Here is a 16,431-nt window from a genome sequence, read left to right as displayed (position 1 = left end):
AAATATATATTTATGAATCTATCACAATATGGAGACTTACTGGAATCTAACTGGGACCTTCACACATTACTGCTGTTAAGGTCAAATGGTGCATCCCATTTTATTTTACTTCTTACTTTATTTTATTTTTTAATGTTTATTTTTGAGAAAAAGCATGAGCAGGGGAGGGGCAACAAGAGCGGAGGACAAAGGATCCAAAGTGAGCTCTGTGCTGGCTGACAGCAGCAAGTCAATGTGGGACTCGAACTCATGAACCATGAGTTCATGACCTGAACTGAAGTTGGAACGCTCAACTGACTGAGCCATCCAGGTGTCCCTGGTGCATCCACTTTTAAAAACACTTTTAGTCTGGTAGTTACTGAAGAGATGAAACAGAATTAATTACCATATAATCCAGCAATTCCATTCTTAAGTATATAATCAAGAGATATGAAAACATACATCCACACAAAAACTTGTACATGAATGTTTATAGTAGTATTCACATAGCTAAAAATAGAAACAATTCAAATATCAATCAACTTATGGATAAACACAATGTAGATATCCAGACGATGGAAAATTATGTGCCCATAAAAAGGAATGAAGTACTGATACATGCTACAAGATGAATCGACCTTGAAAACAGTATGCTAACTGAAAGATGTAGGTACAAAAGGCCACCTATTATAATTCTATTTACATGAAATGGCCAGAATAGGCAAATCTGTAAAGAAAGTAGACTAGTGGTGGCCAGGGGCTTTGGGGGAGAAGGCAGGGAAGTGATTGCTAATGCATACTAAGTTTCTTTTGGAGTGATGAAATATTCAAAAATTAGATACCAATGATGATAGAATGACTTAGTAAATATACTAAAACCAATGAACGTGTAAATTTTGTGTTGTGTAAATGATCTCAATAAATGTTTCTAAAAAAGAAAATCTATCATAATAAAATCTGAAATATAAACAGATCCTTATGCATAAAACAGCCCAAGATGAAAAACATGTCTTTATGCAATAACAAGGAAAAAATAAGTAAATCAGAACCTGTCAATATGATGCAACATTATGCAACCATTAAAGATTAAAGTTTTTTTAAAAAGTTTATTTCTTTGAGAGCGCACACGAGTGTGGAAGGGGCAAAGAGAAAGGGAGACAGAGAATCCCAAGAAGGCTCCACACTCAGCACAGAGCCTGATATGGGGCTCAACTCCATGAAACAGATTACAACCTGAGCCAAAACCCATATTTATTAAAAGCTATTGGGTCACCTGGGTGTCTCAGTCGGTAAAGCATCGGACTCTGGTTCAGGTCATGATCTCACGGTTCCTGAGTTTGAGCCCCACCTCAGGCTCTGTGCTGACAGCTCAGAGACTGGTGCCTGCTTCAATTCTGTGTGTGTCTCTCTCTGCCCCTCCCCACTCACACTATGTGTCTCTCCCTCTCTCCCTCTCCCTTTCTCTCTCTCTCTCGCAAAAATAAACAAACATTAAAAAAATGTATTTTTAAAAAAGCTATTTAATCTTTGGGGCACCTGGGTGGCCCCATAGATCACATCTTAATTAAATAGGGCAGACTTAATAATACAGGTATATCCCATATCCCTTTACTTCACTACTAGTGCTGAGAAATGGATTAGAGAAGGAACAATTACATGCTCTTGCTTTCTTCATCCATATAACCATGCAGCCTGTGGCTACTTTCAGAAATTTCTAATTTGGCCTAGCCACCATAGTTATCTTGATTGCTGTTGGCACTAAATTTATTTTAGCACTAAATTTTTAACAATGAATACAGTAATTCTCAGCAACCCCATAATTTACATATATTATTCATCACTACCATTGCAATTCTTCAAGAAATCACTTTAATAATATAAATTTGCTACTCTTCCCTTTTTTGAAGAAGAGAATGCTTTTTAAAAGCATTTCTTCATATCTACTAATGAAAGGTAGACAGAACAATAAAAATAGAACAGGTCAGATCCTGCCCTTTGACAGCCAATGTTTTGTCTTTCTTGTCTCTCTGTGATTTAGTGATAAGAAGGAAAATGAAAATGAGCAAGCTTAAGTTTACCCAAGAAATAATGCAAACACAAAATTACCAACATAACCAATCATATTGTCTTAAATACTCCTAGGTTCATGAATGAACAATTCTGTGAATGAGGACAGAACACATTTCCAGAACATGTATCCCATAGAGAATACATAAAACCAAATTAAGATTCCCATTCCAACACACAGAAGTTTATAATATAAAGTATTCTGGGGGTGCCTAACTGGCTCAGCTGGAAGAGCATGCAACTCTTGATCTTGGGATCATGAGTTTGAGCCTCACACTGAGTGTAGAGATTACTTAATTTTACTTAGCAAAACTAAAAAAAAAAAAAAAAACCTGCAATCCCTATCGAAATACCACCAGTATTTTTCACAGAGCTAGAACAAACAATCCTAAAATTTGTATGTGACCACAACAGACCCCAAATAGCCAAAGCAATCCTGAAAAAGAAAAACAAAACCGGAGGCATCATAATTTGGATTTCAAGCTATATTACAAAGCTGTAGTCATTAAGACAGTAGGACACTGGCACAAAAACAGACACAGAGATCAATGGAATAGAATGGAGAACCCAGAAATAGACTGAAACCTATATGGTCAACTAACCTTCAACAAAGCAGGAAAGAATAGCCAATGAAAAAAAGACGGTCTCTCCAACAAACAGTGATGGGAAAACTGGACAGCGACATGCAGAAGAATTAAACTGGACCACTTTCTTACACCATGAACAAAAATAAATTCAAAATGAATGAAAGACTTAAATGTGAGACAAGAAACCATCAAAATCCTGAAGGAGAAAACAGCAACCTCTTTGACCTCAGCCAGAGCAATTTCTTACTAGACACAAAACAAACATGAACTATTGAGACTTCATCAAGATAAAAAGCTTCTGCACAGCAGAGGAAACAATCAACACAACTAAAAGGCAGCCTACAGAATGGGAGAAGATATTTGCAAATGACATATCTGTAAAGGGTTACTGTCCAAAATCTATAAAGAACTTATCAAACTCAACACCCAAAAAACAAGTAACCCAGTTAAGAAATGGGCAGAAGACACAAACATTTTTCCGAAGAAGACATCCAGATGGCTAACAGACACATGAAAAGATGCTCAACATCACTCATCATCAGGGATATACAAATCAAAGCCACAATGAGATACCACCTCACACCTGTCAGAATGGCTAAAATTAACAATACAAGAAACAACAGATGTTGGCAAGGATGCGGAGAAAGCGGAACCTTATTAAAGAAAGGGGAATCCTCTTGCATTATTGGTGGGAATGCAAACTGGTGCAGCCTCTCTGGAGACCAGTATGGAGGTTCCTCAAAAAACTAAAAATAGAGCTACCCTATGATCCAGCAATGGCACTATTAGGTGTTTACCCAAAGGATACAAAAATACAGATCCAAAGGAGTACATGCACCCCAATGTTTATAGCAGCATTATCAAAAATAGCCAAACTGTGGAGAGCCCAAAAGTCCATCAACTAATGAATGGATAAAGAAGACGTAGTATAAACACACACACACACACACACACACACACACACACACACACACAGACAGGAATATTACTCAGTTATCAAAAAGAATGAAATCTTGGGGCGCCTGTGTGGCTCAGTCGGTTGAGCGTCCAACTTCAGCTCAGGTCATGATCTCACAGTCCGTGGGTTTGAGCCCCACGTCAGGCTCTGTGCTGACAGCTCAGAGCTTGGAGGCTGCTTTGGATTCTGTGTCTCCCTCTCTCTTGCCCCTCCCCCGCTCATGCTCTGTCTCTCTCTGTCTCAAAAATAAATAAAAACATTTTTTAAAAAATTTTTTTAAATAAAAAAAGAATGAAATCTTGGGGTGCCTGGGTGGCTCAGTTGGTTAAGTGTCTGACTTTGGCTCAAGTTATGATCTCACAGTTCATGAGTTCAAGCCTAGCATTGGGCTATGTGCTGACAGATCAGAGAGCCTGGGGCCTGCTTTGGAATCTGTGTCTCCCTCTCTCTGCCCCTCCCACATTCATACTCTGTCTCTCAAGAATAAATAAACATTTAAAAAAATTAAGGGGTGCCTGGGTGGCTCAGTCGGTTGAGCGTCCGACTTCAACTCAGGTCATGATCTCACAGTTCATGAGTTCGAGCCCTGTGTCGGGCTCTGTGTTGACAGCTCAGAGCCTGGAGCCTGTTTCAGATTCTGTATTTCCCTCTCTCTCTGCCCCTCCCCCACTCATCCTCTGTCTCTCTCTGTGTGTCAAAAATAAATAAACATTTAAAAAATTTTTTTAAAAACACATTTAAAAAAATTAAGGGGCACCTGGGTGGCTCAGTCAGTTGGGCATCTGACTTCAGCTCAGGTCATGATCTCGCAGTTCATGAGTTCGAGCCCCATGTCAGGCTCTGTGCTAACAGCTCAGAGGCTGGAGCCTGCTTCACATTCTGTGTCTCCCTCTCTCTCTGGCCCTGCCCTGCTTGTGCACTCGCTCTCTTGCTCTCTCTCAAAAATGAATAAACGTTAAAAAATTTTTTTTAATTTTTAAAAAATGAATGAAATCTTGTCATTTGCAATGAGATAGATGGAGCTAGAATGCATTTGGTAAGTTAGATAAGTCCATCAGAGAAAACAAATACCGTGTAATTTCACTCATGTGGAATTTAAGAAACAAAACAGATGAACATATGGGAAAGAGGGGGGGAAGAAACCACAAGAGACTCTTAATGATAGAGAACAAACTACGGGTGGACAGGGGGAAGTGAGTGGGAATTGGGATGGACGGGTGATGGGTACTAAGGAGAGCACCTATTGTGATGAGCACTGGGTGTTGTATGTAAGTGATGAATCACTGAATTTTACTCCGAAACCAATACTGCCCTGTATGTTAACTAGCTAAAATTTAAGTTAAAAAAAAAAAAAAACTTCTGAATTAACAAAGTAACAAAGAGTAACTAGAGGCAAGTGTACAGAGGAGACACAGAAGTAAGAAGAATTAACTTTCTTGAACCTCAGGAAACATTTTATAATAGGTAAAAATAGTCTTAACAATACCCCACTTTTCTTCTGTGCCATTTTGCGACATTATGCTACAATGAACTCTACTACAATGGCATTTTTATCCCAGAGTTGTTAACTGACTATACATTTGGTAATAGGGGGAAGAAAATGAAATACAAGTCACAGTCTCTGACTTCAAGAGGATCTTGATCCAGTGAAAAGCATATATAGTAAAAAAATAATGTGGAAATACAAAGAATTCACACATACACAAAACTCTTAAAGATAATAAATTCAGCAAGGCTTGAAAAACAACACATCAATAAACAAAAATCAGTTGTATTTCTATGCACTAGCAATTAGCAATCCAAAAATGAAATTAAGAAAACAGTTCCATTTACCACAGCATCAAAAAGAATAAAATGCTTAGCAATAAATGTAACCAAAGTGCAAGCCTTGTCCACTGAAATCTATAAAACATTACTGAGAGAAATTAAAGAAGACGTAAATAAATGGAGAGATATTCCATGTCCATGGATTGGAAGACAACATTGTTAAGATGGCAATTCACTCTAAGGTGATCTATAAATTTAATGCAGTCCCTGTCAAAATTCCAACTGTCTTTTATGCAGAAATCGACAAGCCGATCCTAAAATTCATACAGAAATGCATGGGATCCAGAATACCCAAAACAATCTTGAAAAGAACACAGTTGGAAGACTCACACCTCTTGATTTCAAAACATACTATAATGTCTACATTATAGTAGACAAGACAGTGTGGTACTGGCATAAGACATGTAAGTCAATGGAACAGAATTCAGAGTCCAGAAATAACCCCCCACATCTAAGGTCAGGAGATTTTCAAAATGAGTGCCAAGACAATTCAATGAGAAAGAAAACTCTTTTCAACAAACAGTACAAGAACAACTGGATATCCACATGCAAAAAAATTAAGAATTTGGACTTCTCCCTTACATCATATATAAAAAATAACTCAAAATGCACCAAAAACCTAAATGTATCAACTAAAACTATAAAAGAAAAATAGGCAGAAATCTTTGTGATCTTACAGTAGGCAAGAGATCCTTAGTTGTGACACCTAAAGCACAAGCAACCATGAAAGAAACAAATAAAATAAACTTCATCAAAATTAGAAAGTTTCTCTTTCTCTCCCTCGCTGAAAAATAAGTAAAACTAAAAATTTTAAAAAACTACAAAGTTTTATGCTTCAAAGGATACTATAAAAAAATGAAGAAAACCCACAGAATAGAGAAAGTATTTGCAAATCATGTATTTAATAAGGTACGTGTGTCTAGAATATAAAGAATTCTTATAATTCCAAAATAAAAACAAAGACCCTAACTCGAAATGGGCAAAGGACCTTAATACTTACTTCCTTAAAGGAGATCTACAAATAGGCAATAAGTACATCAGTCATCAGGGAAATCAAAATCACAATGAGGTATCACTCCACACTCACTAGGATGGAATCAAAAACATATAACAAATTGGTGGCTGCCAGAGGCAGAGGGGTGGTAGGTGGGAAAAATAGGTGAAGGGGGGTCAAAAGGTGATGATGATGATGATGATGGTGATGATAGGAAGGAAGGAAGGAAGGAAGGAAGGAAGGAAGGAAGGAAGGAAGGGAGGGAGGGAGGGAGGGAGGGAGGGAGGGGGGGAGGGGAAAGATACTAATGAACAAGACTGGCCAGTGAGCAAAAAGTGACTAACAAATCTGGAGGAATCATTTCAAGTGCAAGCAGTGAAGAGTAACTGGGAAATATTTTGAACAACCATAAGCTATTAAAATTCAGACACTACCCAGCACCAAGTCAAGGATATTGGCTGTCATAGCCATTTTAAAATAGGCTTTTTTTTCTATCGACAGATTAAATCTGGACAGGTTAAACTGTCTCAGCGTAAAGACACATTAATGGATACGGTATGTAATAAAAAAAAAAGTTTTTAATTTTTTAAAGACCTATAATAGCCAAGTATTTGTGAGGATGTAGAAAAACTGGACCCCTCATATATTGCTAATGGGAACATAAAATGGTATGGCCACTATAGAAAGCAGTCTGCAGTTCCTCAAAAGGTTAAATATAGAGTTACCATATGACCCAGTAATTCCACTCCTAGGTATATACCCAAGAGAAATAAAAACATATGTCCACACAAAAACTTGTACATAAATGTTCATAGAGGCATTATCATAACAGCTAAAAAGTGGAAACAACCCACTGATGAAAGAACAAAACACCCATACAATGGTGTATTACTCAGCCATAAAAAGGAATGACGTACTGATATGTACTACAATATGAATGAAGGATGAATCTTGAAAACACACTAATGAAAATAGCCAGACACAGAAGGCCATATATTGTATGATTCCATTTATAGGTTACATCCAGAATGGGCAAATCCATCAACAGAAATTAGACTTGTGACTGCCAGGGATGGAAGTTGGGGGAGGATGGGAAATGACTGCTTATGGGTTTGGGATGTCTTCTGGGGATGATGCAAATGTTCTAGAATCATATAGTGGTGATGGCTGCACAACACTGAATACACCAAAAACCAAAATGACTTGTATACTCTAACATGGTAAATTTTATGATGTGAATTATACTTTTTTTAACCTAGAATAACATATGCCCAAAGATATATATTGGTGAAAACACAGAAGAGGAATACTTGACCAGACTAAGAAAATGGTCAGAAAGGCTTTCTAAAGCTGATACCTGAGCTGATACCAAGGAAAAAAGTCTGTAAGTCTGTCTTGCCCCATACCCTCTCCCTTTCCCACTCCTCCTTAAATTCAGAAATCATTTACCTATCATCCAAAGGAACATTTATATGACCAATACAAACTATTTCAATGAAAATATGTTCTACCTATAAAAAAATGAACGAGGGTTCTTGAATTGTCCCAGTGTATTTCTATTCCTAACAGAGAAAATGAGTTAACCAAATGAACATCTGAATAAGAATTTCAGTTTAACAAAAACAGAGCTCAGAGAGAGGAGTCACTTTAGGAAGCAACATTTTTCTTAAGGGTCTCTAACCTCTACTCCCACTCACCACTATCCCCAATCTCCCTAAATGTTTCATTCTTTAAATTATATTCCCTAAGAGCTTTAAGTTTTTCCACAACAGTTTCAACATGTATGGGGGGAAGGGGAGAGATAATGAGATAAAAGGCATAACTATTTTACATGTGAATCATAAGTCAGAACCTATACTTTGTGATAATAAGCAATCATATAGCCTAACTTCAATCAATAATCAATAACTACCATTAGAAATAACTAGCTGTAACTTCAGAGTTTAAGATGTGAAATATTTTAATTATTATTTTGCACACAAACTAGAGTAGAAACTGAGAACCAAACCTTTGAAAACACTTGAGTAATAAAAGTCAGAAGCAAGGAGAAAATAAAGTTAAGTTTTGTCTCTAATTACATACTACTAGGAACTGATCATGGCACTCTCTAGGTGAACATTTTCTTAACTTATTCAAATCAAAATACAGAAAGAACATATCAAAATTACAGATATAGGAAGGGTAACAAAGGCACAGGATAATAGAATCAGGATTCAAAAAGTCTCCTTTGGAACAATAGACAGAAATTGGACTTACAGAAAGAAAATACGTGTAAAAAAGTCCAACACAGAATCAGAAAGCCAACCAATCAAGAATGAAGATTTGGGGGGCACCTGGGTGCCTGTCGGTTAAGCATCCCACTTCAACTGAGGTCATGATTTTGTGGCTGGTGAGTTCGAGCCCTGTGTCGGGCTCTGTGCTGAGAGCTCAGAACCTGGAGCCTGCTTTAGATCTTTGTCTCCCTCTCTCTGCCCCTTCCCCGCTCACACTCTGTCTCTCTCTCAAAAATAAACATTTTTTAGGGGCGCCTGGGTGGCTCAGTTGGTAAGTGTCCGACTTCGGCTCAGGTCATGATCCTGCGGTCCATGAGTTCAAGCCCTGCGTCTGAGCTGTCAGCACAGAGCCTGGAGTCTGTTTCAGATTCTGTGTCTCCCTCTCTCTCTGACCCTCCCCCGTTCATGCTCTGTCTCTCTCTGTCTCAAAAACAAATAAACATTAAAAAAAATTTTTTTAAGTAAACATTTTTTAAAAATTAAAAAAAAAAGAATGAAGATTTGGGTTAACACAGAGAAAAAGACCTAGAGGTGAGCTTACTGACAAATAAGTATAAGCTAACACTGAAAAGTGGATATTGAAAGAAAGAAAACAATTATTTTACTTATATTTTTTTAACGTTTACTTATTTTGAGAAAGAGAGAGTGCAAGTGGGGGAGGGGGCAGAGAGAAAGAGGGAGAGAGAGAGAATCCCAAGCAGGCTCCATGCTGTCAGCACAGAGCATGACGTGGGGCTCAATCCCACAAACTGTGTGATCACGACCTGAGCCAAAATCAAAGTCCAATGCTTAACCAACTGAGCCACTCAGATGCCCTGAAAAAAATTATTTTAAGGCACCAATGATGAAAAAGTGGTAAGCTCCCCAAGGGAAGGGATCATTCTGAATTCCTTAATCACTTCATTTCTAGGGCTTAACACAATACCTGGATCAGACCATACGATCTGTAGCATGTCCATAAGTCGATGCCCAACATAATAAAAGGTTTAGAAAGCACATTTCATAAGAGGTGGCTAGGGGAAAAAACTGTTTAGTCTGGAAAAAACTTAAGTGAGACAAAATAATTCCAGAAAAGGAATTATACTTGCTGTCAACATTGTCAAAAGTTAAAAAAAAAAAATCTAAAAACCAGGAACTTCTTTAATTAAAAGGAGCAATCCCACCAAGAAGGGATAAAGGAGGACCTGTAGTTAAGATACTTGATAGGAAGAGTCTGCTTTGCATGGGATCAAGCATAGCACTAGGAGTGAGACTAGGTCATCAATTCCAGCTGCCGTCACTCACTTCCTGTTTGGCCAAGGGCAAATGACATCACCTCTCCACTTAAGCTAAAAAACAATAATTTAAAATACCAATATTACAGGAGTATAATTTGAATTAGTTAACGATTGCAAAATACTTGGGAAATTTACTTTATGTGATAACGAAAACTGCATTTTCCTACTTTACACATACACTAAGGCTGAATAGTTAAATAAATCTATTATAAATAACAAGAACCAAGTTTCTCACTGTCAGAGAAAGAAGTTACAAAGAGGCAAGGAGAGGAATGCTAGAATAAACCTGTGGTACTGGACTAGAGTCAGAGAGACCAGTATGAGTGCATGTTCACATTCATATCCAGACAGATATGGAAATAAACACAAATATGTATGTACACCTGGGCCAGTACACACACACGTATTTCCTAGCTCTGCCCTCTAGGATGGCCTAGAAGCAGTGACAGCTCAACATTAGTGAGTACACCTAGTTCATTTAGAAACCAGATCCTCGTTTCTAAATATTTTCTTCCAATAAAAGAAACCAGGGCTCCTTGGAGAAATGGCTGATTCTAGGGCTGGGGCAGGGAAATACAAGATGAGACTGGAGCACCTTGCAGCATCAGGAAGTAAAAAGTGCTCCAAAAAAAAAAGAAAAGAGGAACATATCAAAAACACCTAAGTGTCAAATGGCCAAAGCCAGAAGAATGTGAGCAACAACATACAGTATTACAACCCAAAGAAAAAAAATAAATATTCGTGAATCCATACTGATATAAATGAGTAACTAAATAAACCAGGGGCAGGGGTAGAAGGGAGTGTACAATCTTTCTTACAGAAGAATTCCAAATAATAAATGTAGAAGGAATGAGGGAAATAGAAAGTCACCACTACAATTACACACTAATTGCTGCTGCAGGCAAATTTCACTGATGAATGCTAAAATTAGTGGATGAAACTCAGATCTTTGTATAGCCTCACAGAACCTCCCCCAAAATAGTTATGAATCACTGTGGGTGATTTGAACTCAGACACAAATTCTTTGACACTCATTCCTTCAAGAGGTAGAGCTTCATTTCCTTCCCCCAGAAATGGGCTTGACTTGATGACTCATTTCTAGCTTCTAACAAATAAAGTAAGGAAATGGAAAAACAGTCACTTTAGTGAAACCAAGAAGATACTACCTTAATCAAATTATCAGGTTAACACCAGTAATAAGTCACATTGATATCAGATATCCCCTGATATGCAATATGATGTGACAAGAAGGGCATACCATCTCTGGTATTCTTCCCCAAAATGCACAACTTCAGGCTAATCATGAGAAAATACCAGAAAACCCAATTCAGGAACATTCTACAAATAACTGCTACTCTTCAAAGGTGTCAAGGAGAGGGGCGCCTGGGTGGCTCAGTCGGTTGAGCGTCCGACTTCAGCTCAGGTCACGATCTCACGGTCCATGAATTCGAGCCCCACGTCGGGCTCTGGGCTGATGGCTCAGAGCCTGGAGCCTGCTTCTGATTCTGTGTCTCCCTCTCTCTCTGTCCCTCCCCCGTTCATGCTCTGTCTCTCTCTGTCTCAAAAATAAATAAAAACGTTAAAAAAAAAAAAACTTAAAAAAAAAAAGGTGTCAAGGAGAGAAAGGCAAGGAGAAGCTAAGAAACTGTCACAGATTGTCAGAAACTAGGGAAATAAGACATCTAAATACAATGTGGTATCCTGGATCAGATCCTATAATAGAAAAAGAGCATCACTCTGGAAAAACTAGGGAAATGAGAGAAAAGCCTATAATTTACTTCATAATATGGAACTAATACTCATTTCTCTTTTTTAAGTTTATTTTTATTTATTTTGAAAGAGAAATAGAGAGCAACTGGGGGAGGGGCAGAGAGAGAGAGACAAAATCCCAAGCAGGCTGTCAGTGCAGAGGCCAAGGTGGGGCTCAAACTCCATGAGATCATGACCTGAGCCGAAGTCAAGAGTCAGACCCTTAACAAAAATGAGCCACCCAGGCACCCCAACTAATACTGGTTTCTTAATTTTGATAAATGTATCATGGTTACATAAAATGTTAAAATTAAGGAAAGCTAGATGAAGTTTTGTACTATCTTTACAACTCTTCTGTAAACCTAAAGTTACTCAAAATAAAATATTTTTTATTTTTTTAAATGTTTAAGTTTTTAGAGAGAAAGAGTGTGCATGCTATGTGAGCAGCAGAGGAACAGAGAGAAGGGGAGAGAGAATCCCAAACAGGCCGCCGTGCTGTCATCACAGAGCCTGATGTGGGGATTAATCCCAAGAACCATGAAATGACCTGAGCTGAAATCAACAGTCAACACTTAATCCACTGAGCCACCCAGGCCTGCCTCAGTTTCCTTCTCAAATGGACCAAATCAAATGAACCACCAAGATGACTTCCATTGGGTCAAAATGCTTCTCAAGATTTTCTTACATTTTAAGGAAACATAAAACCTGCACATCAACTAACCATGCTTAATATTTAAAAAAAGAAGGAGGGGTGCCTGGGTGGCCCATTCAGTTAAATGTCTGACTTTGGCTCAGGTCATGATCCCTGCACTGGGCTCTGTGCTGACAGCTCAGAGCCTGGAGCCTGCTTCAGATTCTGTGTCTCCCTCTCTCTCTGCCCCTCACCTGCTAGCACTGGCGCTCTCTCACTCTCTCTCTCTCTCTCTCTCTCTCTCTCCCTCTCAAATATAAACAAACATTTTTTTAAAAATAATAGAAAAAAAAAAAGAAGGGGGTGCCTGGTTGGTTCAGTCAGTGGAGCATATACATGACTCTTGATCTCAGGGTCATGAGTTTGAGCCCCATGTTGGGGGCAGAGATTACTTAACATAATAATAATAAAAAAGGGGGGGGGGAAGAAGAGGAGGAGAAGAAGGAAGAGAAAGAGAAAGAGGAAGAGGACAATGGAGAAAAGCAATGCCTAAATTTGAAGTGTCAACCTCACAAATTTAAAGAGATAAAAGACGGATCGCCAAATTCAAAAACAAAATTGGGAAAAAGAACAAGACACTGAAATCAAAAAGAACTCTCTCTCTCTGACTAAAGCTAACCCACCTAACCTGATGTAAGAAAGAGGTTCAAACCACACAAGTGCCCCTTCACACAGGGGAACACGTACTTCCATACATACCCCCAATCCATAACCGAAATAAATATCACAAGGCAGTATCTTTCCCAGCTCTCAAACCATTTCAAGCAAGCTTGGGAACCTGTCCTCCTCTCCCCTGAAAGCCAGAGTATGTAATTAAAAAAGTTTTCATACCCTCAAAAAAACAAAAAGTAAAGACAGAGCTAAGCCACCTAGACATAATAAAATCCAGGTGCTTCCTTCACTGTCAAGCAAACAATGGAAAATGATGTTAACATGTAATGTAAGGTTATTTGTAATTTTGAGAATTTTAACACAGATAAATATATGCTGAGATGACAAATATATGAAGAGAATAACTTAAACACACGCACACGCGCACGCACACAACTGAGACAAAGTGGGAAAACGTTTTTAGAATCTTCCCAGCACTGTCAAACATCAATATATGTGTTCACACAATTGGGAGAAGAAGGAAGACTCACTAGGTTTCAGTAACTTGATTAAAACATCCGCCTAAAGGGGCACCTGGGTGGCTCAGTCGGTTAAGCGGCCGACCTCAGCTCAGGTCATGATCTCGCGGTCCATGAGTTTGAGCCCCGGGTCAGGCTCTGTGCTGACAGCTCAGAGCCTGGAGCCTGTCTCAGGTTCTGTGTCTCCCTCTCTCTGACCCTCCCCCATTCATGCTCTGTCTCTCTCTGTCTCAAAAATAAATAAACGTTAAAAAAAAAAAATCCGCCTAAAAACATCCAGGGCCCTTAGTTCCCATTCTATAATCAACTGCCTTTTTATTACTGATTTGGCTGCCCAGAAATAAAGGAGGTGCCAGTGGATAATTAATTCCAATTGTGTACATGGCACTTTATACTTTCCATGTAAATAAACTGGTATCTGGTTTATCAGTCTCTAGTGAGATTACTTTGCATGAATAAATTCTCAAGCACTTGAGTCACCCCAGTGTGAATCAAAAATTTCAAGTTTCTGAACTACTGGGGGGAGGGGAGGGCAGAGAGGGTCAGAGAGACCTTGATATGGATGCCACTTCTGATACTTAACTATCTGTGTGACTCCTTATTCCTGTCAGTCTCAATTTCCCCATCTGTAAATAAATACCTACTAGCGCCCGGAAGATAGCAAGTGCTCAAAAGGTGACAGCTTTATTATTTTTAAGCCAAATGTGAGAGGAAGACTACCAGTGATAGAGAAACATTTCATTTGAAAACTAGCCTGAACCATCAAACCACTTCAAGTTTTGAAAGACACCGAGGCGGGGGGGGGGGGGGGGGGGGGGGGGATGTGCCATCCCAGAGAGGTGTGAGAAGAGCAAAGTTAAAAAGTTGCAAGTACCGGCTGCCTTGTACAGTTCTCGCTTAGCAACTCCAATGTTGTCTACCAAACACCCAGCCGGTAATAGAGCATGACAACTGTTCACTCTAAATCCATGTGCTCAGCTTGGATTCAGGACTGATTTATAAAAATAGCTGTTGCTGCTGCTCTTTGAATCTCTTTGAGCTGATGACTGGGCAGTGTTACCCTATAGGCCTAGAGCAGCTGTATTCCCTCACCACACCCATTTCTCTGCCTACCCGGCCGAGCTGACGGAACCCCCCCCCCCCATCTCTGCAGCATACTATTCTCCCTCTTCCTGGGCTGAGTGAGCAAATTACAAGCACAAATATCCCCTGATGCAATGCCACAACCATCCCTGGGAAAGCGCAGTGGCAGTTGCCAAAAGCTCAGCAGCAGGGAAACGGGCGGGAGAGAGACACACACACACACACACACACACACACACACACACACACACACACGAAACACTGCAATGCTATGCAGCCAGGGAGAGGGAATCGAGAGGCCCTAGGGAGCAATACTGTAACCGAACCAGAGGAGGGAAAGGAGAAAGGGGGTTTCCAGAAGAAAGCTGGGTAACACTAACCTTCCCGAGAAGCACGTTTCACCCCAGGTTTGGGTCCTAAAACACAAAACGAGGCGTAATCACTGCCTCCTCCGAAAAGAAGTAAATGCATTTAATTTACACGTTCCTGGGTGGAAGCAAAAACCCCAACGTTCCCCCACGGGGTAATTTCACCAAAAAAGAGTTCAGGCAACACACCAGCGGAGAACCTGGTCCAAGTGCTAAACCACCATCTCGGTTCGGGGTAACGTTTCCAACTGCCCCCTCCCGGTCCCAGTCCCAATCCTCCCATCCCCATACTTACTTCGCCGTCTCGCAGCCACACACTTAGTCCCCCAACCCAACGCTTAGTCTGCCCAGTGCCGGAGAGGACGCACGCAGGGAGCCTAGGCTGGGGCCCGGTTCTCCAGACCGCCCCTCAGCCCCGCCCGTAACCCGGGACTGGGCACGCTCTCTAGCTCGCATCAGCTCCACCTCAACTGACCCCCACAAAGCCTCACGGAACGACCTCTGAGTTTTCCTACGTCCCCGAGCCCCACCCAGGGCCCCAGACCGCAGCCGACCCTCGCTCCCCGAGCGCAGCCCCATCCCGAGCCCGAGGCGTGCCGCTCAGCCCCACGCTCCAGACGCCCGAAGCCAGTCCTCTCAGCCCGCTCGGCCCCAAGGGGCCCCGGGATCGCGCCCCGAAGCCTAGAAAGATCACGCCCTCAGGCCCCCTGCCCTCCCGCCCCCGCGTCCCGCAGGCCCGCGGCCACCGCCCTTCCCCGCCCCGGGCGGGCCTTGCGGGGTCCCGGGCAGCCGCAGAGAGCGGCTCGGGCAGCCCCCGGGAGAATGGAGAGGCCGCCCCTCCGATCGGGCCCCGCCTGTCGCCGCACCTACCCGCCGCCGCCGCGTCGGAGCCGAAGCCGGAGGGAGCCGGGAGAGGGCCGGGAGGAGCCGGGAGGAGCCGGGAGAAGTCGGGAGGAGCCGGAGCCACCGAGCAAGCCCGTGGGGCGGGGCGCAGGGAGGCGGCCGCTTCCTCGTCGCTCTCTTGAGGGCCGGCGCGGGGGCGGGGCGCCGCCACCGCCTATCCCGCGGGCGCCGCGGCTCCGACCAATAAGCGCGGTGAGGGGGCGGGCGGAGGGCTGTGGCAAGCCAATGGGCGCCGGCCCCGCCGCCTCGACCTCGCAGTGGTAGCGGCGCGAGCGAAGGGCCGTTGGGGCGAGGTACGCATGGGGGCTTCAGACTCCCCTCTACCGCCCGCTAGGGCCCGGGCGGCCGGCGGGCACAGCGACCGCCGCCGCTGTCCTGTGCTGGACGTTGCTTTCTTTCAGAACTTGGGTATCTGGAACTGGGAGGATGCGAGCAGCCGGGCACACGCGGCCGGGCCCGGGTCTCCCCGCCCGCGGGGCCTGCGGGCTCTGTGATGTAACCTGGGAGGGGCGCGGGGCGGGGCCTAGGGCGCGGGCCAGCTGGTC

At 41.9% G+C, this 16,431-nt stretch overlaps 2 protein-coding genes across 21 annotated transcripts in view; one reads left to right on the top strand and one right to left on the bottom strand.

The window, feature by feature from the left end:
* The window catches only part of MAP4 (microtubule associated protein 4), a 203,214-nt gene that overhangs the window by 174,973 nt on the left and 11,810 nt on the right, over nucleotides 1-16,431 (bottom strand). For 9 of the 20 annotated variants that reach the window (XM_053219474.1, XM_027038588.2, XM_053219479.1 and 6 more), the window contains exon 1: nucleotides 15,854-15,987. The exons of 1 other annotated variant lie outside the window; for it this stretch is intronic. The gene's annotated coding sequence lies outside the window, so the exon portion shown is untranslated. Of the gene's footprint in view, nucleotides 1-14,995; nucleotides 15,032-15,278; nucleotides 15,498-15,853; nucleotides 15,995-16,431 lie in introns of those variants that run through there. 10 more of the 20 variants (XM_053219487.1, XM_053219491.1, XM_053219492.1 and 7 more) reach the window with 5 other exon arrangements.
* LOC128314998 (basic salivary proline-rich protein 2-like) lies at nucleotides 14,887-16,150 on the top strand. Its single transcript, XM_053220298.1, has 2 exons — nucleotides 14,887-14,984; nucleotides 15,469-16,150. The coding sequence occupies exons 1-2, from the start codon at nucleotides 14,887-14,889 to the stop codon at nucleotides 16,148-16,150; spliced, it is 780 nt and encodes a 259-aa protein (XP_053076273.1).

The sequence above is a fragment of the Acinonyx jubatus genome, chromosome A2 (genome assembly GCF_027475565.1).
Source record: "Acinonyx jubatus isolate Ajub_Pintada_27869175 chromosome A2, VMU_Ajub_asm_v1.0, whole genome shotgun sequence".
Classification (NCBI taxonomy): Eukaryota; Metazoa; Chordata; class Mammalia; order Carnivora; family Felidae; genus Acinonyx; species Acinonyx jubatus.
Note: the sequence above shows the minus strand (reverse complement) of the source record. Positions and strands in the feature narration are given on the sequence as shown.